The 26,009-nt window shown below is 38.1% G+C and overlaps 2 protein-coding genes across 2 annotated transcripts in view; one reads left to right on the forward strand and one right to left on the reverse strand.

Annotated features, from left to right (window-relative positions):
* Positions 1-26,009, forward strand: part of GPC6 (glypican 6) — a 752,623-nt gene that overhangs the window by 447,738 nt on the left and 278,876 nt on the right. The gene's annotated exons all lie outside the window — the stretch shown is intronic.
* On the reverse strand, positions 3,210-3,926 carry LOC125322165 (transmembrane protein 50B-like). Its single transcript, XM_048295773.1, is given in 2 exon segments — positions 3,210-3,769; positions 3,771-3,926. Coding segments are annotated over 2 exon segments (474 nt in total). The 5' UTR covers positions 3,869-3,926; the 3' UTR covers positions 3,210-3,393.

The following is a 26,009-nucleotide window of genomic DNA, read 5'->3' on the forward strand; positions in this document are numbered from 1 at the left end:
GTGAAAGACAAAGGAATTTAGTTCTCCCTAACATGAAGTGTCTGTCCTGGAGGCACAGAGCATGCAAGCAAACTGTCCCATTCTACTCTGCGGTCAAAGGACTGCGGCAGCCATTCAGCTGGGCAGGTGTCAGTGTCTGTTTTAGTTTGATCTCAGTATGTCTGCAGCCTCCAGCAGCTCTGTTGACTAGATCCTTCTCTGGCTGTTATGGGAGCTTGGACAGATTTCACTTGCAGACACATAGGTGGTAAGACATTTTAAGCTGAATGTCTGAAACCCAAAGCTGAATCTTAGTTTTGTAGTTCCTTTACACACAGATTCAGTTCCTAATATGAAAGGATTTGCAGTATATCGGCCACCATAACTCTATGTTAACTTTTAAGAGTACTCAGATGTCACCTGACTATGGTTGGAAAAGATGGTTTTTCTGCTAATACCTACACATTTCATTTTTGTACCTACACATTTTTTTACCTAATGTCTTCTCAAGCCAAGCTTTCCTTGGAGAATGGAAAGAAACCCAAAAGCAGGAAAAAAAAACCCCAAACAAACACACCCCCCCCCCCCCCCAAAAAAAACAAAACAAAACAAAAAACTCACCAAAACAGATTATATGCAATGGAAGAAGCTAGAGGACCTTTAAAATTAAATTTGTGGCTCTTTGCAAAATCAATTTGAGTGAAAATTCTGCAAAGGAGAATTCTTTAAAAGTCTCCCGTCTGTATAAAATACTAAAAGAAATCCAGTGCAATAAATCTTTTAGACCCAGATTTTCTTTTTCATCCTTCTAAGATGTATCATAAATATGAACTCTTTTTTTCAGTTGGAAGGCGTTCTGTCAGCAGGATAAGATGGTTGGATGCTGGGTACATTGGACCCAAATATCTCAGATGCTACAATGATAGATGCTAAACCAAAGTTTGAGACAGATGAAGGTAAAAATATATGGAATTATGATAAAATTCTTTTCTGTGAGTGCTTGATGACAGATACTATGCATTTTGGCATGTGAAATTTTTCCAAGATTATGTATTTGGAGTGTGACTCAGAACTGACTTCTTGCCTATATGGACAAATGAAGCTTTAAAATTGCTCTTCTCCTTCATTCTAGGTGGTTTACACCTTATGCTTCCAAAGAAAATATTGCCTAATGCACCTATCCAATTGTGGAACTTCTGACAAAAAAATTTCTTCCTCAGATCATCCATGCAATCCATTATTGCTTCATCTTTCTGAATTCATTTTTATAGCTTTTTGCATAAGTGTAATGTTTTTTGAACTTAGTGCTGTTCCTGTAAATAGAGAATCCTTTTTAAATTGTCCCAGTGTAGTTTTCTCAATGATTTCTTACAGATGATTTACAAAGATTCTCTTTTGCTTAATTTGACACTTTGAGTTGCTAGCTGGGGAGTTAGCTTTGAGTTGGCTAAGCACTCTCACTGTAAGAGATTCTTGTGATGCAAGAAGAACAGTCATTTTAATTGCAGAAAGAGTAAGTTATTTTTCTGTAGCTTTTCCCCTAATTCTGCTCACTGTATTAGTAAGAAAGGAAGTCACACACTCTTCTATTCTTCATCCAGTTATTGAGCATGTTATGTAATAAAAAGGAAACATAGTACTAATGAAATTACATTTCCTAATGCATTATTCACCAATCTCCAGGGTTTTAATGCTATTTTGTATTGCTAAACACTTACTATATTCATTATTTAACATGCAAGAAAATGCAGATAAACCAGGCCATTTGGGTGGTAAATCAGAAGGCAGAGAATGTGAATTAGGCAGGGAATGTCTTTTCATATCAAATCTTAATATGCTCTCTCACCAAATTTTAAGAAACTCTGCAAAGACAAAGTCTCTGTTTAAAATAAAACAAAGCAAAATAGCCTTGCATCTGTTGTATTCTCCCCTGTTTAGCGTCTTCCTTGTTCGGAACGTAGCCATGATGCTCTCCTATCTTTAGCTTCAGAGAGTACCTCGTTATTTCTGGCCTTGCTTACTCTGCATTTCCAAGGCACTAAACACCTTCTTTATCTTATCTCTTATTCTCTGCATATAGGTTGCTCATACATATCAATGACAGTTGTCGACAGATTCTGCCTGTAAGCCTCTGAGTATGTTTTTTAAATCCTTGGTGACAACCAACCTGGTAAAGCAGTTAGGCAGAAAAACTATAGAAAAGGAAGAAGAATTAAGATAAAAAATGCAAATGCTTTCTCTAATCCAGCAAAGGTTACTGTTGGAAAGGGGAAATTCAAGTCTTCAGTGTTTTGTATCACTTTTGTATGGTAGAACCTATGATTCATATATCACATGGTGCCTAAATGTCTCCAATAGTGACACTATCCAATTACACTTTTCATGGAAACTAGGGGTTTCATCCAGACCCTGTGCCATTGGTTATGGATGGGCTATGCTTACTTACAGCTTGAATAACCAATCTTCCTGTTTCAATTAGGGTGTAACACTCCTCTAAGGACTTCAGTCTTCTAAAGCTTAAATATTTTGAGATGCGCATGGTGGCTCTTGTCCTAGAGACTGGTGTGCCATTTTTTATTTAGTCAAGAACCAAATTTCCAAGATATTACTTTATTAAATCACTATAAAACTTGAACTTCTTTCCACTTGAAAACTCTTTTCATGTGAGATAGTATGTTTGAGGCTGTCATGTGCTTTGTCTCCAGAAAATCTCAGGGCAGAGTGCCATGCCATTCCTGTATACAGGTCCTTTCTGCCTTAGTTTGTCCCATCATTATTTCATAGAATCACAGAACATGCTGCTTTGGAAGGGATCCATCAGGATCATTGAGTCCAGCTCCTGGCCCTGGGCAGGACACCCCAGGAATCACACCATGTGCCTTAGAGTATTGTCCAAATGCATCTTGAAATCAGACAGACTTGATGCTCTGAATATTTCCTTGTTACAGTGCTCAGCCATCCTCTAGATGAAAAACCTCTTCCTGATATCCCTGCAGAGAGACCTCGAAAAATCAGAGAACTGGGCAATTGCCAACCACATGAAGTCTAACAAGGGCAGGTGCTGCATTCTGCCCCTGGTCCAGGGGTGGCCTCTGTCCTGTTTGCTCACTAATTGTTCACTGAAGCCTCGGACACAGGTGAAGGTTTGGAAGATGAAACTGATGGAAAGCCATGGATTTGAAGGAGAAAGCCTGGAGATTCCAGAAGGAAAGCCTGGCAGCCTGCCATTCTCTTTGAAATATACGCAGTCCTATGTACATATTCACAAGTGTGTCCTGGGAAAAGAGGAGCTTCGGACAGAGCCTGGAATTGTCTCAGTTCCAACAGTTTGGGAAGCAAACCAAGAACAAAGGACTGTGAATTTATCTACATACAAGAACCACATGGCAACTATGGACCAGACCAGGAGTGAGCTCAGCCCCACAGTTCTTCTGTTCTCCCAAACTTGTAGATCAGAGTGCTGAAAAATATTAATGCATTCTGGAAAAACACTGCTAAATCAGGGTACACGTTAGTGTTCTGTGTAACGTATGCTCCAGAGAGGATCCACATGGAACCAATGAGTGATCCAAACATCAACATGAAGCCGATGAAGAGCCAGATCCAAGCCCCTGTTCTTCCTAAGCATCCATCACTGTAGCTGTCTCCTCTCACCTGTGCATTTGATACAGCATTTGTCATGAAGAAGGCCAGCATGGAGAAGACCCCACAGGTGTGGAAGGCATGGTTCAGCTGCTCCAGCTTGGGATAAACCACAGCAATGTCGATCATGATCCACCAGCCTGTGAAACAGCACCCCGGCCATGATGGAGGTGACAGCGTTGCAGCACTCGCTCCAGTCGATGCACTCGCACTCCAGCCAGCGGAAATTGTCCAGGAACCCTGCCATGGTCACGGCTCACACTGCCCTGAGCTCTTCCATCAACAGCCATGGCTGAGTGCCCGCTCCTGGGGGCGGGAGGGATTTAATAGCTCCTCCTAGTTTAGTGTCATCAGAAAACTTGCTTAGTATCCCTTCCAGTCCTGCACCCAGGTCATTACTCAATATGTTGAAGAGCATGGGGCCTAAGATGGAGCCCTGAGGAACCCCACTAGTGACAGACTAGTGACAGGTCACCAGTCCGATGTCACCCCATTCATGGTAACCCTTTGTGCCTGTGAGCATGATTTTACTGGGCACTGAAGTGGGACTCACATCTCACTTGTAGTTTCCAGGGTCCTCCTTCTTACCCTTCTTGAAAACTGGGACAACATTCACCAGCTTCCAGTCAGCTGGGACCTCTCTGGATTCCCAAGACTGCTCAAAAATCATCAAGAAAGACTTTGCAATATCAGCCAGCTCTTTGAGGATTCTCCAATGAATCCCATCAGACCCCATAGGTTTTTAGGGATCCAGCTGGAGCAGTAAATACCACATAAGTTCAGGAACAGCTGAGAGTTTATCTTTCTTGCAGTCATGGTCATCCAGCTCAGAGCACTGAGACCTGCCTCTGTCATCAGTGTGAACATGGAGGCGTAGAACACCCTAAACACCTCTGCCTTGCCTCTGTCCCTATTTGCAAGGACACCTCATCCTGTATTGGCCTGATGTTATTTCTACATTGCCTTTTGCCATTAATGTATTTGAAAAAATATTTGTTGATATTTTTGTTCCTGTAGTGATCTGAATTATATTTTACTCCTCTGTGTGCCCTTTTATGACCTTGGTGTGTTTTCTAAAAATCCACTGTTTGTTGACCTATGTGTCAGAATACTAGCTTTCACCTGAGAATATGTTTTTAACCTTTGTAGTTAATGGGGGGAGGTGAGGAGGAAATAACCCCAAACCACAAATTGTGGCTGCTCTAAGACCCAGAGATTCTAAAACTCAAAGAGGAAGAACCCAAAGTCATCAGCGTTTTACCCAAATGTAAAACATAAAAAGCTGTTGAATAAAAATGAGCCTGATTTTGGAGGAACTGACCCACAATTGCTGAATGATTGCTGAAGGCTCCTGGCTGTCAAGGCATCAGTGGGAGCACCTGCAGTGGAGCCCCTGCTGTCCAGTTAGCCTACTGCCAGTTTTTCCCCATGTGGTGGTACCAGGAGAACCTGCAAATTCTCCACTGGGATTCCTGCTAGGTAAGTGTCAATATATTTCATTTTGCAGGTGAGGTCCAGAGCAAATTATATTAACAAGGAGTCCCAAAATGGGTATTTGGGAAGGACAGCATTAGAGCATAATGATGGATATTGCAATAGATATGCTAATACTTAATTAGATAGTCTACTTACAGACATCTCTATAGCAATCATTACGAGACCAGCTGTGTTCTGATTATATCAGCAATCCGAACTTTATCAAATCATTAACTTATGGTATTAGTAATTTCAGGAGAGAATCACAAAATAAAATGGCTGGTATTGCTGTTACTGTAATACATGACATAGTAAAGTTGCAACTGATAATTAACCATGTGATCAATCCTTATTAAGATTAACACCTGTATGTTTGTCAGCCATGGAGGATTATAGTTTTAAATAACTCAACAGTTAGGAATTGATACTCTGGTTGAAATATAATCTCTCAGGAAGAAACTTTATAACTGTGAATAACACCCTTTGGGAAGCAAGGTGCAGTGCATGGGTTACCATGTACCTTGTGAGATAGTTGCAGGCGGTACATGAAATAACAGGGCTCCCATTTGGCAATGTCACCTGGAATAGGTGCCAGAAAAACGTGCTTAGCAGTCCGTGAAAGAACTTGTACAAACCTGGTGGGACTTGTGTTCCAGAAAATATCTACAGGGTGTCTGAAATTGCTATAATTTAGGAAATCTGGAAGGATGTGGGTTGGAAAGCACACTTTTTTTCGCTTTCTGTCAGCTGCAGTGAAGAAGTTGTGTTTTGCTGTGATGGATAGTGCACTGGACTGGTGCTTTAGAAATTCCCATTAGTACCTACTGGCATCAGGTCTGGAGGGCAGCACTCAGGTAGGGCTGCAGCGTGGCGTTTGTTTCTCAAAATCCCTTGTGTTGTTACTCAGGAGCATTCTTTTCTCCCTCACTGGAACTGAATTGCATCATTTAAGGTTACAGATTGAGTCAGCTTTCTGCTAACATTCCCTGAGTGAAATGTACCACTTCTGAAAGAGTGTTAGACTGACAGCAGTATAAGATGAAGCCATTTGCTTATCCACAAAAGTTTCTGTAGAGTCAGTGTCACCACATTTGCTAACACATGTATCTAGTCATGGTTTGATGTTTCTTTTCTACACTTGGAAAACACAATGTCTAAAGTGCAGCTTAATGACCCATAACCTGCTGGTCATTCAACTTCACAACAACTTCAAGTCTGCAGCAATCTGCACCTGTATTTTTTTGTGAAACAAAAGAAGCTGATTCATTGAACTGAGACCATTAAATCATTTTATGGATGTCCCCAAACATGCCTTGCTCTCAAATATCATGAGAGAACTAACCTTGTGAAGGATAAGTCACAACATTATTCATTGCTCTACTTCAACACATCCAGTATTTTTCATGTTGTCCTGTTTGTAACCTTTCTAAAAGAAGAAAAGGACAGCATGATTGTTAGCATATTCCCAGTCTACATCGTCATTCAGCTCTTCCTCATTTCATCTTTAATATCTATTCTTTTAATCCAGAAAAAGACTTTATTTCCTGTCTGCACTCCCTGAAAGATATTAATTCAAAATCACATTAAGGCAAAAAGCCCAGGTCACTCAACAGGAATAAAGATATGAATTTCCACTAATCACATTCTCTCTTCCAGCACTGTGGTTCCCCAGTGAAATGAAAAGAACCAAACATCCCACTGGGTCTTTTATAAAACTGTGCTAACATTACATAATCCCAAAGGCACAGGAAAGTGTGATAAAACTGTAAGGTAAAGCCTATGTTTTGTCTGTTCATGAGAAACCTGATTGCTTGTGACACTTAGGCTTTTCTCTCATGCTTGAAAATCCTTCTCTCCTTGGAATTTAGCAGAAAATTTTTGACCATCATTTTGACACCTCAGTGTCCAACTGAAAAGATGACTTCCTTGCACATCTCAGGCTGGCAGAGCTTGTTTTTTTGGTTGACAGTGCGAAAGTGCTGTCATTTGTAAATTTCCTGTCTCAATTTTTTGTTTGGCAACAGATGGGGGTTTTGCAATTCTGTTACTTTTAGTGAGTATTTTTGTGAATGTTCTTCGGTTTAAGTGAACCAAAGGCAGTCACTGCTCAGTGGGTATTGTGGTACTTGCAATGATGCTGGCAGGTTTTTGTGACTGGGTGGCATAAACGTTCATATTAAAGAAACTCTTAATGGCCCTGAGCCAATAAAATGTTAATAGAAGTCTAACAGTAAGAGCCAACACTGTCTTAGTGATTTCAATAAGATAATGCAACAATTAATTGTTTTCTGGATTGAGACTAGAGTGGATTGCTGCATATAGATCAGACTGAGATGCATTCTCCATAGTTATTTTTTTTTTTTTTTAACTGTTAGCATTTTTTGTGTACATTTCTTGGGAGTGAAGAACATTTCTAGATGCCTATGCAAACATTTTGTTTTGCCTAATATATTTTCTAAGTAAGGAAGAAAGATCAAAACTACCACATCCCAAATTAAATTTGCAGTTACTATTTAAAAAATGCAAAAGGATGATTCTTGTCCTTTTACCACTCAACTAAAAGCTAATCGTTCCTCTGCCCTATGAAAACCTATTATCTCTTCATGTGGAGTAGGTGACTAAAACCATGAAATTTGAGGAAAACTACTTAAAAAAAAAGGAGGATGGTGGATTGCCTGAGTACCAGATTCTTAGTTCCATTCAGATGCCATAAACAAAAAGAGAAAGAATATTTATCCCTAGGCAGAATATCAGTTTACTCTCTTAAAACTAAGACAAGATTCCTCTTCACATTTCATTAAAAAAACCAAAAAAACAACAATGAAAGTCATCTTTCACTAGTGACAGAGTATTTTGGTTCTGCAATGAAGTCCAACTCCAAGAAGGCTCATTCCAGGGAGTACTTTGTGCATATTGTTATTCCCATTAGCAGAATTAAGCAAGGTCCTTAAGTTCACTGGTTTAATACTGTGCTAAATAGTTTATTACTTTGATTCAAAATGGAAAATGTTTGAGAAGCTCTTGAACAGGATTTGGGAAAGAAAGTTCTGAAGTTACCTTGCATCCCATAAATCCCATCTAAAGATGGCTCCAGGATCACTAAGGGACATTGTAGAAAAAGTAAGCATCCTAGGTGTGCTTGAGTACTGATGTGAGGGGCATGCATGGACTCTGAGCACTCTTCACACTGTTCAGCTTCAAATTCTGTCTATTTTATTGCAGTTATAATAGGAAATAAGTTCACCATATACAACCACAGCAATGGATTGGCCTGTTTCATAGTTTCAAAGAAAAATGAATCATCTTGGAGTAAAAATTACAGTTGAGGGTGTGAGTTCTCTTTAAAGATGTCCAGACACAAGAAATGCTGTGCACCATTACATTGCAACAGGCTTTGTGGTTTTTTTTCCTTCTAGCATTTGTGTTTCTCTTGTTAGTCTGCCATCCATCCCAGGTGCCACTGCAGAAATGAGCAGTTTGTGAGTGAAGAAAAAAGAGAAGTTATCATCAGGGAGATGGCACAGAAATCCAAAAATATGGAATGGAATAAATGGCAAAATCTTCTCTTTGTTTACAAGCCAAATTTTAGCTAAGGAAATCAACTGCAGCTTGAAAAGTTTCCTGCCAGAAATTTCTGCAATCAAATCAAAATTCAAACCTTGTCTTGGAGACCCTGTGATTTTATTGCCACTCACTTGAATCCCAAGTAAGCCACCAGTGTCTAAACATTTCATACATCAGGCAATTTGTCAGATTCTGAGGATGACACCATAATTGCCATAGCATATTTTTTGTACTGAGTAATGTTTTCTGCACCTCATTCAGTACTGTGTATTCTGCATGCAAGTAAGCTCTAATATTAAGTGCTTTGATGAAGTACTTCTCACCTTATTTATAAATAACTTAAGAACAATAGGGGCAGATGGGGGTGAGTTAGGGAAGGAGCTTCTGCTTCCAGTAAGTAACATACGAAAAAAGGAACCATTTCCTGGGTTCCTGCAGACAAACGAATTTCCTTTCATGTTCACTGAATACCAGCTTTGAGCAATACTGGTACTGGGAAAGGCAAGGCAGACCAAAAGATAGTTGATAGGAGGGTACAGCCCCTCAAAACTCCATGAAAGGTGTTTTTCCATATGGTGGTGGAATAGATGCATGTTAAACATCATGGCATTTCTACGTGTTCATTCCTTTAATTGATTCTCAAGTTTTCAGTCAGTTGAAATATGGCCTTAAAACAACTCAACATTAATGTGACCGGGACATAATTAAAGCACATTTTGTAGTCTGTTGCAGATGTCTTTGTTTGGTTGTTTTTTTTTTTTTTTTTTGGGGGGGGAGGGTTATATTGCTCAAATTAGGAACCAAGTTTTAGGAATACAAGGAGACTTGCAGTTTTAGGAATACAAGGAGACTTGCATTATCGTCTGGTTTTGTAATGAGTTTTTTCGATATCCTTTTCAAAGGATGTCATAAATCTGAGTTACCTCTGTTAAAGTGTTAAAATGAAATTATTTAGCCTCATGACTGACCCACAAGATGTGTCTTTGCATTTTATCATGTTTCCAGCAATTTTCCCTTCCAGCTTGCTGTGAGGCAGTTGTAGGACATGTGCACATCATCTTCTTTCTTCCTTTAAGTAGGGGAAAAGTCACAATGGTTTCATGTCACAGAAGTAAACCAAGAAATTATTCTTTCAATTGTGGGAATTTTTTCTTGCAAGACTACCATAAAACTGTAGGAAAGTATGTAGTCTTCTGAAGTAAATTGTAATTGAATCTATTCAGATTATCCTAAGCAAAATTGTTTTCCTATATTCTAATATCAGAAAACATGAGGAATTTTAGTTGCTGGGACCACACACGTGTACATATAGTGTTCTAGTGTTATTAGTTGTTTTAAAAAATGGAACATCCAAATGGTTAGGTATTTCATATGACACAGGTGGCAGCCATCTTAAAATCTTTAGCATTCCTTCAAAAATTATGGTAGGTTTTGAAACAATTCTGCTCAAAACTTTGCGCACATAAGTAAAAATTAAAGCTAGAGTGCTTACAGAAAAATATATTCTTCAAAACTGAAAAATAAAGGGTTAATCTTGTTTGCATAACAGAGCTTCAAAAAACACTGATGTTCGGTTGACCAAATATATTCTATTTTTGTTAACCTGTATATTTTAACGAAAAACCTCCTCTAAGGACTGCAGTTTTGTAAATTGTAAATAAAATTATTCATAATGAGAATTAAGGTAATATATGTTACTATGGAGACCATTTGAGAATAGAGGCATTAAAGTATAGCTTGCTTTCTTTGAGGAATTGAAACAAATGCTTATGAAAACTTTTAAAGGCATTAGTTCAACTGCAGTACTTGAAAGAATAATGTAATGGAAAACATGTATCTACTTATTGACGGAATTCCACAAAGTGAGGTGATCATGATGACAGAGTTATGTTTTTGGTTGTGGGGAAAGTAGGCATCTTTTATTTGTATAGCCAAAACTGATGGAAGACATTGTTAGTCCATGGAAGTGGAGTATTCGAAAACAATTCATTGGGAAAGGTTTGACAATCCAAATAATGCTTATAGGAAATTGTATCTGGGACTGTTTTCAAAGCTGGTTTATTTGCTGGGTATGTATGACTGCTATATGTACTCTGGGGAATTACTCTAAATGGATAAAACCAACAGTTGGAAGAAAAAAGTAGATAAGCATTTTTTTAAGGGCCCTCTAAAAAATAATTTGTATGCCTAGCCTGTCCTTATTCAGTGGCATAAGAGGTTGCAAGTAGCATAATATTATGTCATTTTGCATTTTTGTTTTCTCATTAGGCTTCATAGAGAAATATCTCACTGTTCACTGGGAACACAGTGTGGGAACCAGTAAGTAGTGTAGCGAAGGAATATGTATCTGAAATCAACACATGGTGTTATGAAATGCAATGGTGTGAGAAAGGAATTTGGAGAAAAAATATAAGTAAAAAAAGAAAAGGGAGAAGAAAGTTATAAAAAAAAAAAGCAAGAGTGAAAGTAAAAGAAAGCAAGGGAAAGGGAAGATAAAAGATAAAGTTTTATTGAAAGCTATTTCAAATCTTCACTTCTGCAATGGTAATTTCTAGCCTTCATTTGGTTTCGATTCCTTTTTCACTGGACTTTCTCTATGCCATTTCTCTTTCTTGGCTGTTCAAATAGCTCAGACATGCTTTTCTCCATTTTTCTTATTCTGTTTTCTTCACATTTGTCATCTCTTCTCTGAAAAAAAAATGTGGCTCCTGAGGGTATTTCTTCACTTGTTTTTCAGGATTCTGTTAATGAAAGGGTGGTTTCTTAGGAGCTCTGAGAACCAAACCTGATTGTTCCTCTGCCCAGTTTTCTACCCTATTTTCAACATACTTTTACTCTGGAGGTTTTTTGGGACTTACGTTTCTGTTATTGAGTGTATGGAACTGTATTTCGTGTTCAGGCTAGCTTAAGCCGCATACTTAAAATTTGAAGCATGTCTTATGGTTCAGACATAGTTAAAGGCCATGAGCACAGCCCAGTGGGGCAGGGAAAATAAAGCTCCACAAGGATTTCCACGCTAGAGAGAACAGTGATTCTCATGTTGTTGTACCAGAACACTGCAACGGGGACTGAGGATTAGACAGGGTTATTTGGGTCCCAGGATGACCGACCTGAAACACCATCATCAGAACCCTCACTGTCTCATGTTCTCCTACTGGTGTAGGAATGACTTTATGCAGAAGCACATTGCATAAGAAGAGCGTGTGAGAAGTGAAGAAGACCACATACAAAAGGTTTTGTATTTTGGCTGAAGTTTCAGCAGTTAAGATACTTTTTGCCCACTTGGTGGATCAGCTGAGCTGAATTGACCTTTAGTCAAATCAAATCATATAGTTTTGTATATGCTAGGGATCAAGAGTACGCACACATGCACATGGAGTGATAATGACAGCTGAAACATAGAAAAGTTTTATCCTAGGATAAAAGTAATTTATTTTGTATTAACTTCATTTCCCACGTCATAAATGGAAAAAAATTCAGTTTAAGCCAAAAGGTACCACTTTAGTTACTTAGGTCAGTAAATTTAGTACTGCAGCTTCTTTATAATCTTAAGCTAGGGTAGCTCAGCATTCTTTTGAGAACAAAATGGTAGTCAAGAAGAGAATGAATTGTGAGGTACTTGAGAGGGAAATAACTGAAACTACCTATTGAAAGCATAGAAAAGGAAATGCAGCACAGATGTGTGTGAGGTACTTTACATTCAAAGCAGAGATGAAAGCATTGTGAATTTAAATTAGCATAATGACCTACAGAAACTACATCAAGGTCTCTGGAATTATTCAGCCCTGGCAACCAGAAGGTGTTCAAATTTTATTTTATCCAGAGTTCAAATTAAGCCCAAGCACTGGTAGCAGTCATTTCACCATTTGCATGGAGGAGGCACTGTGGAGGACTTTATTTATCTGAGTAGAGCCTGTTGCAGTGCTCCACATTGTGCTGTTGTTTGAAAAAAGTGTTGCTCTTCCCCCCTTTTTTTCTTTCTTCCTCTGTATTTTTTCTCTCTTTTCCATTACTGTTTCCTAGAATTCTGGGATCAATCAAGAAAAGCCCATGCTGAAAGGACCCCCAGTAGATCATTTGGTCCAGAAATATGTGAGAAAGGGAGCCTAGATGGAGTTAATTAGCACCTTGTGCAATCACATCTTGAAAACCTTCATCAATGGGGCCTGCACCATATCTCTGTCGAGGTTGTTCCATTGACTGAGTCTTCTCACTGTAAAAATTTCCTTTTTATGTCAAGATGAAACTTCTCCTGGTGCAACTTCTGCCTATTGTCCCATATGTTCTCCAGGTGGCTCCTTGTGAAGAGAGAGCCTCTGCCCTCTTTGTGTCTGTCCTTTAATACTGGAAGACTTTTATGAGATCCTGACTTGTATTTCTGTTCTCCATGGAGAAAAGGCCTAACTCCTTCAGTCTTCCTTCATAGAGGAAGTTCTCCAGTGCTTTGATGATCTTCATGGCCCTTCTTTGGACCTTCTCCAGTCTGCACACATCTTGAATTATGGGGATCAATGTTCCAGGGGTACTCCTCTTTCTTCTTTCCCTTCATTTTATTACTGAAATAAAGAGCTGTCCTTGACTCTTACTCTTTAGTTTTATCTTTTCAGAGGGAAAACTCAGACTTTTAAATATCTGAAGGTGGATAAATAAGGCCATCCACTCACTATTTCAGCATGTCTTATGGTTGAATTCTTGTTAAAAGTCTTGGGGGGTTTTTTTATGTGGGTTGTGAGTCTCTGGAGCCTAGTTCAAAAAGTTTAAATGGATAAGGTTGGCAATACTGGGAATCAAGCTTTTGAAATGTTTCAAAGAGGATGATTTGTCCTTTCTTATGGTCTATCTTTGAAGAAATATGAGAGATGTTCTTTTTTAAAATAAAGCACAATTTATCAGGCTGTTATGATAAAATAATTATGCTTTCTTTTAAGCCTAAAAAGTGCAAGTTTTGCATTGAAATCAAAAAAAGATATCTTGGCTGGGAAAAAGTTCAGAACTTAGATTTGCATCTTTCACAAGAAGATGCATGCCCGCATAGCCGACTTGTAATTAGCAGCATTAAGGGGCACAGTACCCAAATCAGTAGATATAAGCTGTTTGGCAATGACATCTACACTATTTGTACATGCGATTAAGTTCTGAATTAGCTGTAATCTCTCAGGGAAAAAAAATAAAGTGTCACCATGGACACTTCAATGAAGACATCTGTTCAATGCACACCTGCAGCCAAAGGGGAAGTGTTATGTGCCTTTTATTTCAGTGAAGGCCTTACAGAAGAGATAATGACAGGAGCAGGCTTGGGGTGCTGAACACCTGCTTGAGAGGTCTTGTCTTTGCTCTGGTAAGAGAGAGGATATGAGACTATGTGACCCATTGTTTTGTCCCAGGATGGCAATTTCTGTGTTCCCATAATGAAAGGAACAAAACCTTCTGTGCAAGAAAAAGCAAAGAGATCTGCAGATAATATCCAATTAGTGGTTCAAAGGCTAATTAGGTAAGTTCTCAAATAAAGTTTTGAAGGTGATACAGTCAGCTAAGCAGGGAATTATCATAGGAGAGGATAATGATGCTCTCTGAACAGCTCAGGAAAGGACAATCAAATACCCTCAGTGATGCCTGAAATGGTAAGACAAAGAAATATACTTAAATGAACATATAAAAAAAAAAAAAATGTCCTTAAAGTAGTGGTTCTAGGAGTCACTAATGGAATTTGGGCCAAATGAAGGATGAGACTGATCTATTCTACTTTAAAATAACTCATGTTCTGTTGCTTATTTCTTAGATTTGAGATTAATCATCAAAGAGTGGAACATGAGCTGTTTTTTAATTGAAAGATATACAGAGACAGCCATTAATGCACTGATATGCACACACACTCACATACACACCTTGCCTGTAGTTATTCTGAAGTATATTATTTGAGACTGAAGTCCTAAGGCTCAGTTCACCCCTGAATTAATAGCTAGGTGATTGGATAACATTTAGAGAGATGGTCCACTCAAACAGGAAGGTAACTTGCAGATTGATTTATTCAACTTTTACAGAATCTTCCTAGTTTAATGACAGTATGTCTTCTGGAGGGTGTGAATTTTGTGTGGAAAGAGGGTTATTCTGTTTGCAACTGCAAGCATTAAACATCCAGGCAGTTGTTAGAGGCAAGTACTGCCTAAATCAATAACAAAGCTACAGAAAGAACTGCATGCATGCATTGCTTTCCTTCACCTACATGAGTACAGCCTCTCCCAGCAAGCAGGGGTGTGCCTCCTTAGTGAGAGCCAGTGCTCACCGTGCACTTCAGGGCTGGCTGAACTCATCAGTGCTAGCTCAGAGCCTGCGGCCCCATGTTAGCACTGCTGACACTTTGCTGCATGCCAAGGTGGGGAGCAGTCCCACTTGGAAACCCAGCTTTCCCTCAGGGCTGCTTTTCAGGAGGATTAGCTCTGTGGTCATGCAGTCACATCAGCTTATGCCTGTACAAAAGATACAATGGGAATCGTCCACCGAGTCAGGGCTCTTTCTTTCTGCCTGGGTATGAATCACCTTCAGCAAATCATGAAATATCACCTTTTTGTGTTCTTCCTTCTTTAGCCTCCCAAATTTACAAACTGTTGTCTTTTGCATACTCTGATTCCTTTTTCCTACATGCAGCCAATATTTGGGTTTTCATATGGTAATCCCCTTTATAAGAAGCAAATAATGGAATATATAATATTTATGAGGTTTTATAGTCTGGCTCCAAAAGTCACTATGTGAATTAATGTCCTCTGTGGTTCAGTGCTACAGCATGAACTACCAAACTGTTAAATGCTAACATACATCAGCTTTCCATCAAGCTAATAACCAGAGAAAACAAGAGAGCTAAATTATACTCAAACATGCTAAATGCTTCACTGACAGGGTTTTTTAAAAACTAAGTATTTTCAAAACTTTAGGTGTCCTAAAACTTTGCAAAACTGGATTTGTGAATTTTGTCTTTGTTGCTGTGTTTTGTTATTCACACCACTACTAAGTTCATTCCTTATTAAAGAGTGTGTTATACTGCAGAGTGTGTGGAATAACTATGCTTTCTAACCAAGGGAAAGACGTAGTAACACGGTCCTGGGGTCACCAAGGACAGACAATGCTTTTAAGACGGTCTCCTGCATCTTGCCTGAAGGTCCTTGTGATTTTCAAGGATAACTGCAAGACTGAGTGTTTTCTGCATGGCATTTTTTTTTTCTTGTCACATTCATTCAAACATAAGAAAATATTTGGCATTAGGGAAAATTTACTGCCTGAGCTCCATGCTTGCAAACTTGACATGCTCAGAAATATATCTATCACCCACAATATGTTTATTTTTATTTAAAATGCATAGTGTGTCTGTTTTGGGGTTTCTTTCTTGAAATCTGAGTCCCCAAAAGTGGAGTTTAGGAAAAACTTATGGGCTGAATGTCTTATCAATGCAGGGATTCTCTCCGTAAACTTACATCCTACAAATTGCTTGTGAACATGGTAATTCAGATGACATATTCCAATGTATATGAGCAAAGTTATTCATGTAAGAGAAAGCCTAAATGTGTGTAATGCTTTGCATTCTGTATATGCTGAGAAACGCCCTAACATCTGTTTTGAGATTTTTAATGCAAATTGTAGCACCTGCGTAAGTTCAGATTGTTCTAGCCTCATCCAGTAACACTACAAATTATTTGTTTGCCCCTCTCAGAGCTACAACGGGTGCACTGAATGTGTAATCTGTTTTTCAAGGCCCTGCAGAAACTTTTAAAAGTGAATTTGTGCACTCTTGAAGGTGATGCAACTGTGTGCACCAAGGATGTGCCATAAAAGATGCCATTATCCTTCAAAGTTAGATGTATTTTCTTGTCATAAGAAAAAGAGATACGTGGCATTCTTAATATGTTGCTCAATTCCAGCAATTTTATGGAGCATTGCAACTGTTTCAGTGTAGTACTATTTCATTCTGGAATATTTTCTTCTTTATAAATACCCCATTGATGGCCTTTCCACTGCCACCCTCTTTTTTGGACCAGTCATAATTGCACCGCTCTTATGTGGAATGATTGCAACTATTATTGAGATATTTAGGTCTTTAAAAGCTGTTTCTCCTTTTCTTAACCAAATGTTTAAACCTCCTACTTTTACATGCATTAATTGAGCAAAAATAGGGGAGTGACAGCTCTTATTTTAAAAGAAGTTTTCTTTTAAAAGTGTTCTTTTCCCCAGTTCGGATTTAAGCAACTTCACCTGAAAAGCAGATCAGAAATATAAACCCTGACATGAAAGTCAGTATTTAAGCAGCTCAAGGTATGAGGCAAAACTGAAGAGTAAAAGACATTGTTTCTGTTTTGATCGTTGGACACTAACTGAAATTTAGAAATTTAGTGTAATACTGTGCTAAGTTTATGAGCAAAACATTGCTTTTAATTTGGTTAAAGGGATCATGTGTTTTTCAGTCTCTACTTAAAAGAAAAAATAAAGGTGGGATCAAAAATATAATTGCTTTTGATTAGCATTTAAAATAAGACTATAAAACCTGTTGTAAAGCACTGTTGGTACAAAGGAAGATTAAAAAAATAAAGATAATAAATTGTTTCTTAAGACAGAAGGATATTTAAGTGAAAGGAAGGAGAACAAGGCAATTTTGAATTTTGGTTTTGGAGAAAAACAATGATGTGGGTTAGGTCAGTGCAACATTACATATAGGCTAATGATCTGGATGAGAGAGTAGGCAATGAGCTGGATATTTACTAATAACAGTCTTTAAGGTTTTTTACTTAATTAGCATGATTTGGCAATTAAAATCCAGAGCGATGCAGATGCAGACACCCTGGCCCTGAGCAGCATGATGCCTATGAAATTCAACCGAGTATAATGTTCATAGGTGAAAATGACTGAAATAACTGATCTTTTGTGGGTTTGTTATGTGGGGTTTGGGTTTGGTTTTTTTTAATCTGAAAAATGAGAAGCCATGAAAGGAGGATAGAGAGAATGGCTTTTCTAAGGAAAAGTTTTCTTGTGGGAATTTTCTGCTTGACATTACTTGTGCTGTTTGTGACAGTTTAGGAAAAAATAACCCATAGAGGATTTTCTCAAACAAGAAAATAAATTTAAAAAAAGACAGGAAGCCATAAAGTCATAACGATGACATTGTGAATGTTACTCTCTTGCTTCATTATATCTTATCACTTTGATCCTATGATTTTAAGGCAAATGGTGCTGTGACTGAAACAATTGTCTTGCAAAGATGTGTATAAAATAAACAGTACCACCCAGGAATGCCTTAGTCTAATGAGGAGTTGTTGTATACCTAAAAAAAAAAATTAAAAAAACAAAAATCCCAAAAAAAGACTAAAAATCAAATAAACAAAAAATCTCCTCACATAATAAAAGCAGTCAGAGCTATGGAAAATGACAGGGAAAAAATTGAATCATCTATATTCTTGAGTGGGAAGTGAGCCTGTTACCCTACCAAAAGAACAAGGAACCTTTGGTAAACTTGACGAGGACACGCTGAAGGCTACAGAAGAAGGCACGATGACAGTTTGCTGCGGACTGTCCTCAGATCCCGCACTCATTGATATGAGTGGTTTTGATTGCTGTGAATTTATGCATGAGCCACTTCGCAACACTTGTTTCCACATCAGGAAAGAAGAATCAGGTTGAATAAAGAGCATGTGTCTGATTTTACATATAAGAATTTCTGACTTGGTATCTATTACTTCTTTCGTTAAAGATGCAAAAGCAAAGTCATAATAAAATCTTAAGCTTCAGGGAAATAATCCATCACCTACGGAGGCCAGGAAGGAATTTTCGCTCTCCTCCGAAGAATATTGCCTTGAGTACACCAGGCATACTTCATCTTGCTCAAGAGCATGAAGCATTTGATCATTGCCAGTGGCAGCCAGGGCACTGTGATAGACCAGTTGTCTGATGCAGTCTGACAAATGCTGTGTTCTAGGTTTAATTTATTCAGGTTTAAAGTTTGCTTATGATGTTGATAGGGGCATAGCAACTAGTGAGACAATATCGTTTAACTTGTCCTCGAGAAACAGTTTCAGAACACACAGACTCTAATTAGAGTAAATTACTCCTGATGGAATAAGCAATCTGAGAAAAGTAAGAAGAAAAAGTGACTGTAATTTCTAATGCCACAGGCAGGTCTTGACTGTACAAAACCTGTCTTTAAATCTTAGAAGCTTTGCTTTGAAGCAATAGCTAATAGTGCAGGGCAAGAAATAAGCCTGATTAACATTTTATTAGTAACTTTGAGCACAAAAGATGGACTTTCGACAATAGCTGAGACTTACCATCGTCAAATGAACTTGACATTTGTTGAAGAAAAAAAGTAAACGGAAGCCATTAAAATGACATTAAATACATTCGGGTGTTCATTCTGTACAGGGCTTGTCACTTTCTCATTTAAAATAACATGTTTGGAGATCTCCAGATCTAACTAAAGGGGAGGGGTTTCCAGTGGCTTAAATGGGTTGTGACACATCTATATATATGTTATTCACCAGTTAATATTAATTCATATCACAACAATCTCTGCTGCACTTTAATACAGCAAATCAATCAGCAATATCTACAATAAAAAGGCTGGGAGAGATGTACTAGTTTATTGCAAACAATTTACATCTGTAACCTTAAGGCTTTATTCCACAGGATTGATTGGAATTCATTTCAATGCATGAGGCAGTAGTTACCACTTTTGCTGCCCTAAAGAATAATTCAGTATAAAGCTTGGGTGGGCCACCTCTTTCTCTGTATTCTCATGGTGCCAATACAGCACATAATTGTAAATTAATTTTTGAAGGGAAAGAGGTTTTCTTCTTGTTTTTGTTTCTTCGATTTTGGTTTTCGTATTTTTGATGGAAGTATTCCAGAGCAATTGCTCTTCTGTTTGGATTTTTTGTTGTTGTTCAATATCTTTTAGCTCAATTTTGCATAGAACACAGAAGACAATAAGGGAAAACTCAAAATAGTGAAGAGAAATAATATCTGCAAGTGGAAGAGAATAATCCCCTCGAAACCTATAATCAGTATATCCAAAAGGCATAAACTTTTTGTGAGCATACTGCTTGGTTGTAGACATGGATTTTAAGACATTTGGGAAAGAAGACAGAGATGTAGAGAGGCAAACTTTAAGAATATATTTTGTAGACTTTTGTAGACAACTCACTTTCCTGTACTAGAAATTTTAAAAAGCTAAAAAAACGTAGGAGGTTGAAATAGATGGAAAGGACTGGAAGTAAAAACTTGGGGGGGGGGGGGGGGGAGAAGGCGGGGGAGGGGGGAGTGGTGAGTGGTGAACACTAAGGTATTCATGAGTGTGAGGTTTTCTTCCTGGGGGTTGTTTTTTAGCCTTACTGTTTTACAGTTTTCTCATAGTTTTGCTGTCACATGGGGTTTGCTCTCAGTTTTTTTCAGTAGGCTGGACATGACTAGCTGATTCCCCTCAGTATACCAAATTTCTCTGGCTGCCCATGGGCCTTTCATTTCTGTCTGGAAGAGGTGTCTGAAGGCTGAGTGGCAGGAGCAAGAAATCTATTGTTGCACTCAGTAACAGGCATCTATGTACTGATAATAATAGATGTACATTCCTCTTTAATGTAAATTTCTGGCTTTCTGTTTTATTTTCAGCTTTACACACACTTATTAGCATATGAACTTTTCCAGGAATTTCTTTCCTAGGATTTGCTGTGTTTCAGGTGTGCAGTATGCTGACTCTGTTCAAGTCCCCAGAGACTAGTTTGTTTAACCTAATCCTCCCATGCTCAGATATGAGCTTTTCTAGCCAGATGTTCAAATCTGTGGCTTGAAACATTTAATAGGATCTCAGAAACTCTTTTTTCTCCCCAAGTATTAGCATTCCTTTTATTTAAAATTGGTGCCAGGGGGTTTGTAAAAACACTGACTACTTCTGTTTCAAGTCATTAATTATTCAAGTTTCCTCCATTTACTTTATATTTCATTCTGGAGGAATTCTGGCTTCTCAATGAGGAACGGGATCACAAAAAATACCTAGAACTGTTGGTATAAACCCAGTATTTTTTAGTAATCGGGACTGAAATCAGTTCAGAGAAGTGGGTGCAACTGTACCACCTTCCTTCTCCTAAAAGAATTCAGAAAGCATACAGCCAGTTAACTGCTGAAATTTAACTTTTTGTGATACAGTGTTTTTTAGCTCTGAATAAATGATGTTCAGAAAGTACATACAGGAATATGATCATTAGCCTCTGTGTGAACAGTATGTGTGTGGTGCCCTAGGGCTGGTGAAACTTTGGTCTGCGTCCCACAAGGACACTTTTAAACAAGCTTTCCAACTGGTCTCTAGTCTTCAATCAACATCAGTTTTGCTCTTATATTAAGAGTTACCAATATAAATAAGGGTTTGCTCTACTTTCATATATCCTTATTTGAAAGATCAATATAGAGCTGGAAAGCCAATAAAATTGAGTCGTTTTTGACTTGGTCACACATTAGAAAATTATATCTGCAGACACAGACCAAAGGCTGTTTTCTTTAATTTTAGATTTAACCTGACATATCACTGCCTTGCCAAAAATGGCATTCTAATTTGCCAATATGTGAAGTTTCACACAGTGCCATATGCAAGTGCCTGTATGCAGACTCTGAAGGTTCAAAGGTTACAATAATTTCTTAAGGGGAAACAAGTTGTATTCAAATGGTTATCCTCAAGTAGTGTGTTTTGTATTGGGAAACAAGGCAGTAATTCTGTATTCTGTCCTTGTCTACCTCAGTTGAAATCAGATGCTTGAAGGAAATAAGATTTCTCCTTCTGACACTTCTTATCTACAGATTTTGTAAAGTATTTTTTCCCCAGTATATTTTGCCTTTTGCTGCCAGCTTAGTTATAAAAAAGAAAGTCAGACTATGACTGCAAACAGGCAAAAGCTGACCTAAAATCTTCAAGAATGCTGTAAGTGTTATACTGCAGAATACCTGTAGCCTAACTTGAGGCTAAAACCAGCCCTGGATGTGATGATAGGCACTAACTGTACCAGGGAAGGGAGGATACAGCGTCTGCAGATAATGGCCCTTGCATTGACACTGCTTATTGCAAAGATTCTTTTTCTCTACCCCTAGTCCATAGACCATCGATCTCGGAGAATGCTAATTCACACATTTCCTTCCTGGATCTCTGTACCTTAGGGCATGGAAATGTACATCCAAGGCAAAATATGTATCTTTTGTACCATCCTACCCATAAAGGAGGAAACCCCTCAAAAGAGAAAGTGTGCAGATGCAAGTTCAGCTTTAAACTCCAGCATTTAAATGAATCAGTGATTCTCTCAATAATTTTAGATGCTCAGACAAGAGGATTGCTATCTGGGGCCATTTGTAGATCCCCTGAATCATGAATGTTGGAAGTTTCTTGCACCAGTCTTAACTTGCAGTTATTCTCTCAAGATCAGATGTACTCTGGGGTCGAAGTCGAGTGAAAGGAATGTTTTATTCCAACATTTTAAAAAACTAGGAGTTGGATTTGTTTCTGAGTTTGACCTTTCAGAAAAAGGAATTGGCTGTCCTCGTTACTGACTGTAGGATTTTCTTAACAGACATGGATCGGTTGGGTCAAAAGGTGAAAGATACCGAGGCATATAGAACATAAATGCAAATCAAATATCATCATTGGCATCTTCTCTCTGTTCTAGTGCCTTGAAAAAAGAAATCAGTCAGCAGAGAGTGTCTACAGTGCACAGAGCTACCAAATTCTGGGGCTATGCTCTTTTTATTCAACCAAGTCCAAGAAATCTGAGAGAACAGGGAATCCAGAATCACTTCAGTTGCCGTCTTGGACGTGGTAGTGTCACCTAATCTGTGCCTTAAATAGTTTAGCCATTCTATTGTATCTGCTTGGATGGTCCATCACATTCCCAGATAAGTGAGTTGTGATTACTTTTCCCATATGTTAAAGTCAAAAAATCTTTTCCTGTGTATTGTAAGTGCACTCTAGGATTGTGTGTACCCTGTAAATTGTCTGGATTGGTTCTTTCAGTAAGGCAAGAAACTGTAAAGGCATGTGTTAAGCCTGAATTGCATGAAGAGTCCTGGAGCAGAGACCTCTAGAGCTGGGAGCAGCATGGGTGTAGCTGCACCACACTCTGAGGCAATTAACCTATGGAAAGGAGAGCTTCTTTGAGAGGAAGGCATAACATCAGTTAGAGAAACACTTCTGGGTTTGTTTGTTTCATTGTCTCATCTATATATAATTATATATATATAAAAAATATTGAGTGTTTTTTTAACTTAGGCAGATACTACCTGTTGGTGCTCATATATGCAGTTCCGCAAGGGCTGGAGTTGATCTCCCATTGCATTCTCTATATCATAACTCTGATAAAAGGTTTGGAAAAGCTTTTCTCTTCTGTTTGCCTCTCTTGGTGTTAATAGGATCAATCTTTTCCTTGCTGTCATTGCATTTCAGACATTCAATGAGCAGCACTAAAAGCAAGGAGAGAAAGAGGACAGTGTTAAAGACATGCATCATTTCTTTCCTATGCCTGTGGACAGACAAGCATTCTCTTGATGACCTGGAAGGTCTAATTACACTGGAGTACAGTGAAAAATGTACTCCAGTGAGGATACTAGTAATCTTCGGAAAAAAAATAAAATTTAAGAATTGTCCTTAACACTCTCTCACACAGAAAAAAAATAAATCTTATAATTTAAAACAAGTAGGAGTCTCCATACTAAAATATCCCTTCCCTCTCCAATCACAAGGTAACAACTGATATATTTTCAGTGGAAGGGGAGGGTTGACAAATCCAGACCGTGGAAGTGACAAGCAGATTTCAAAGGAATCCAGCAGGAAGCCTTCTATAACTCCTGTCAGTGAACTATAACTTCACTTTTGTAAGAATCTGTTTATGAAACAATTTATTCTTGTGAAGTTTGCACAAACTTGTGTGATAGGTAATGTGTTATGCATAAAGAGCAAAATAGTGCAAACACTAAATAATGATAATACTTCTTCTGTATGAGTGAAGATTGAGGAACCTTCCATAAAGGCTGCTGTAATTTGCAAGTTTCCACTTGCAAACCTTAACTCGTGGATAACAAAATGAAGTATGCAATACTTAGTAGAATTTTCAAGTTTTAGTTTAGAATTTTCCACTTAAATTCCCGAACAATTTTTTTTCTAGATTCATGTTTTTCCTGTGCTCACCTCTGTCTGTGTGTTTTTCAGTCAATCAGATATTTATACTTCTGTCTTGATAGTGTTTTCTATAATCTGTGTATTTCATTTTTCTTTCTCACAGTTCATCCCAAAAGGAAATCTTTGCACTGTAGTTTAGTTTGGTTGATCAGTTATTTCTCTTCTCTTGTTGAAATATGTCCATTGAGGAGACACTATTTATGCTAGAGATCATTTAGCACCCTAACCAGATGTAATACAAATCCGAGAGAGGTACCAAAGTTTTATTTCCTTCATGAAAGGGCACATGGGGGAATACCAGAATTGTTTCTGGTATTGGTCCTAGCCTGTGTATGGTGCTCCTTTGGGAAGCTTCTAACTGGCCATCAATCCATCTATTAAGCCTCATGTTTGATCATGTCAGTGCTGACTTATATGTATCCAGTAAAGGTGTACCACCTGACAGGGTACTCTGTCTGGAAAAAAACAAGCAACCAAGCAAACAAAAATAAATAATACGTTTTAAAAATTTCATTATCTCCTTTGGACCAGCACTGGTATGATCAATGACTAGACCTAGGAGTTTAAAATGAAATATTTACAGTGCCTTTAAACTACTCAAAAATGTTGTAGAATGCCAGTTAAAAAAACATTTATTTTTTTACTATTGCAATTTGTCCTCACATAAAGCATAACATATGAGAAGGAGTAAAGTGACTCGATCTAAGGCAGTATGGGGTTTACAAGATTAGTAGACAATAAAGAATTTCCACTTACTTTTGAAGTTTTTCTTCTTCACTATTAAAAATTGAAATGCATTTTGCTTAGAAGACAAACTCGATTCTGAAAATGTGCATGGTCATTTGTTTTCTGGGCACAGTCATTTATTCACTGAGAACGGTAGTTTTCCAGCTGGTCACTTTTTAATCCAAGAGTGCAAAAATAAATAAATATTTTATTAGCTTTTTTATTTGTCTATTTCACCCACTATGTTTGTTGATATGATGTAGAGACTGCTGTTTGTTCAATCTTGAGAAGAGAGGAATTCTCTTGTTGGCTGCTAGTACTCAGTGGGTGGTTGCAGGAGGGAGCCAAACTCTTCTTAAAGTTGCACAGGAGAGCAAAAGGCAACAAACCCAGTTGCAACATTGTACATTTTACTTATGCATTAGAATTTTTTTCCCATGATGGAGGGCAGCGCCAGAAAAGGTTTTCTTGGGAGGCTGTGGAATCTCTGTCCTTAGAAATGTTCAAAAGAAATAAATATTTTAAAAGTTATCTCGATTGTGTAATAACATGTCACCTTAAGTGACATAACAGCTGTACCTTCAGTTCTATGGGCAATTTTTTCTAGGAGTTCATTCTACAAGATAGAGCAGCTGTATTTCAAAATTATAATTTTATTAGTGGAATTGAGCTAGCAGGCTTTGTTTAGAGGTGCTCTGGAAATTAAATAGTTCATCGATTGCTGCTCGGTGATTATCTTTAGGTCACTGTAAATAAACAAACTGTACAATGTGATTAACTTTTCATGAGTTATCTCCTTTAAACTTTAAGTACTTCGTTTACAGAAAAGGTGAGGGTTTGTAAGTCACCAACAAATTCAGGAGTCACAGAGCAGGCTGAGCACCTTTGCACATCAGTAGCAGAAGACCTATTGCAATACAGGGCAGACACTGCTAGTGAGATTTCTCTAGAGCCATAATGGCAATTCTAAAGAATCTCATAACTTCATATACAAGAGGAAGAAAGTGCCAGTGGCAACTCTGCTCTTCATGTGAAACTGAACCGAGTTTAAGAATTGGGATTATTTTTTTTTGTGTCTTTGACTACTGCCTATTTTAAAACTGTGCTTGAAGTAACCAAGAAGGGTTGCTTTTTGGTTTTTTCTGTAATGTCAGTAATACTTGTCTCAATCTCTGAGGCGCCAAACCTGCTTGCACTGGTCAAGCCTTGATGTGAGCTGGTCCCAGTGTGTTATGCTTGTCCTGTGTAGGTTGCACTGATTCTGCATCAGTACTGAGCACAGGGTGGGGCAGTGGTTGTAATGAAGGCTTGCAAAACCTTTCTCTTCTTTCCCATGCTGTCTGTACAATCCTGGTGTAAGTGGCTCAAACAGAAAAATATGAGATGCCTTGGACTTTCCATTGACCAGATACAGGCATCTACACTGGGGACATCAGAAATG

This window comes from Corvus hawaiiensis, chromosome 2 (genome assembly GCF_020740725.1).
Source record: "Corvus hawaiiensis isolate bCorHaw1 chromosome 2, bCorHaw1.pri.cur, whole genome shotgun sequence".
In the NCBI taxonomy this organism is placed as follows: Eukaryota; Metazoa; Chordata; class Aves; order Passeriformes; family Corvidae; genus Corvus; species Corvus hawaiiensis.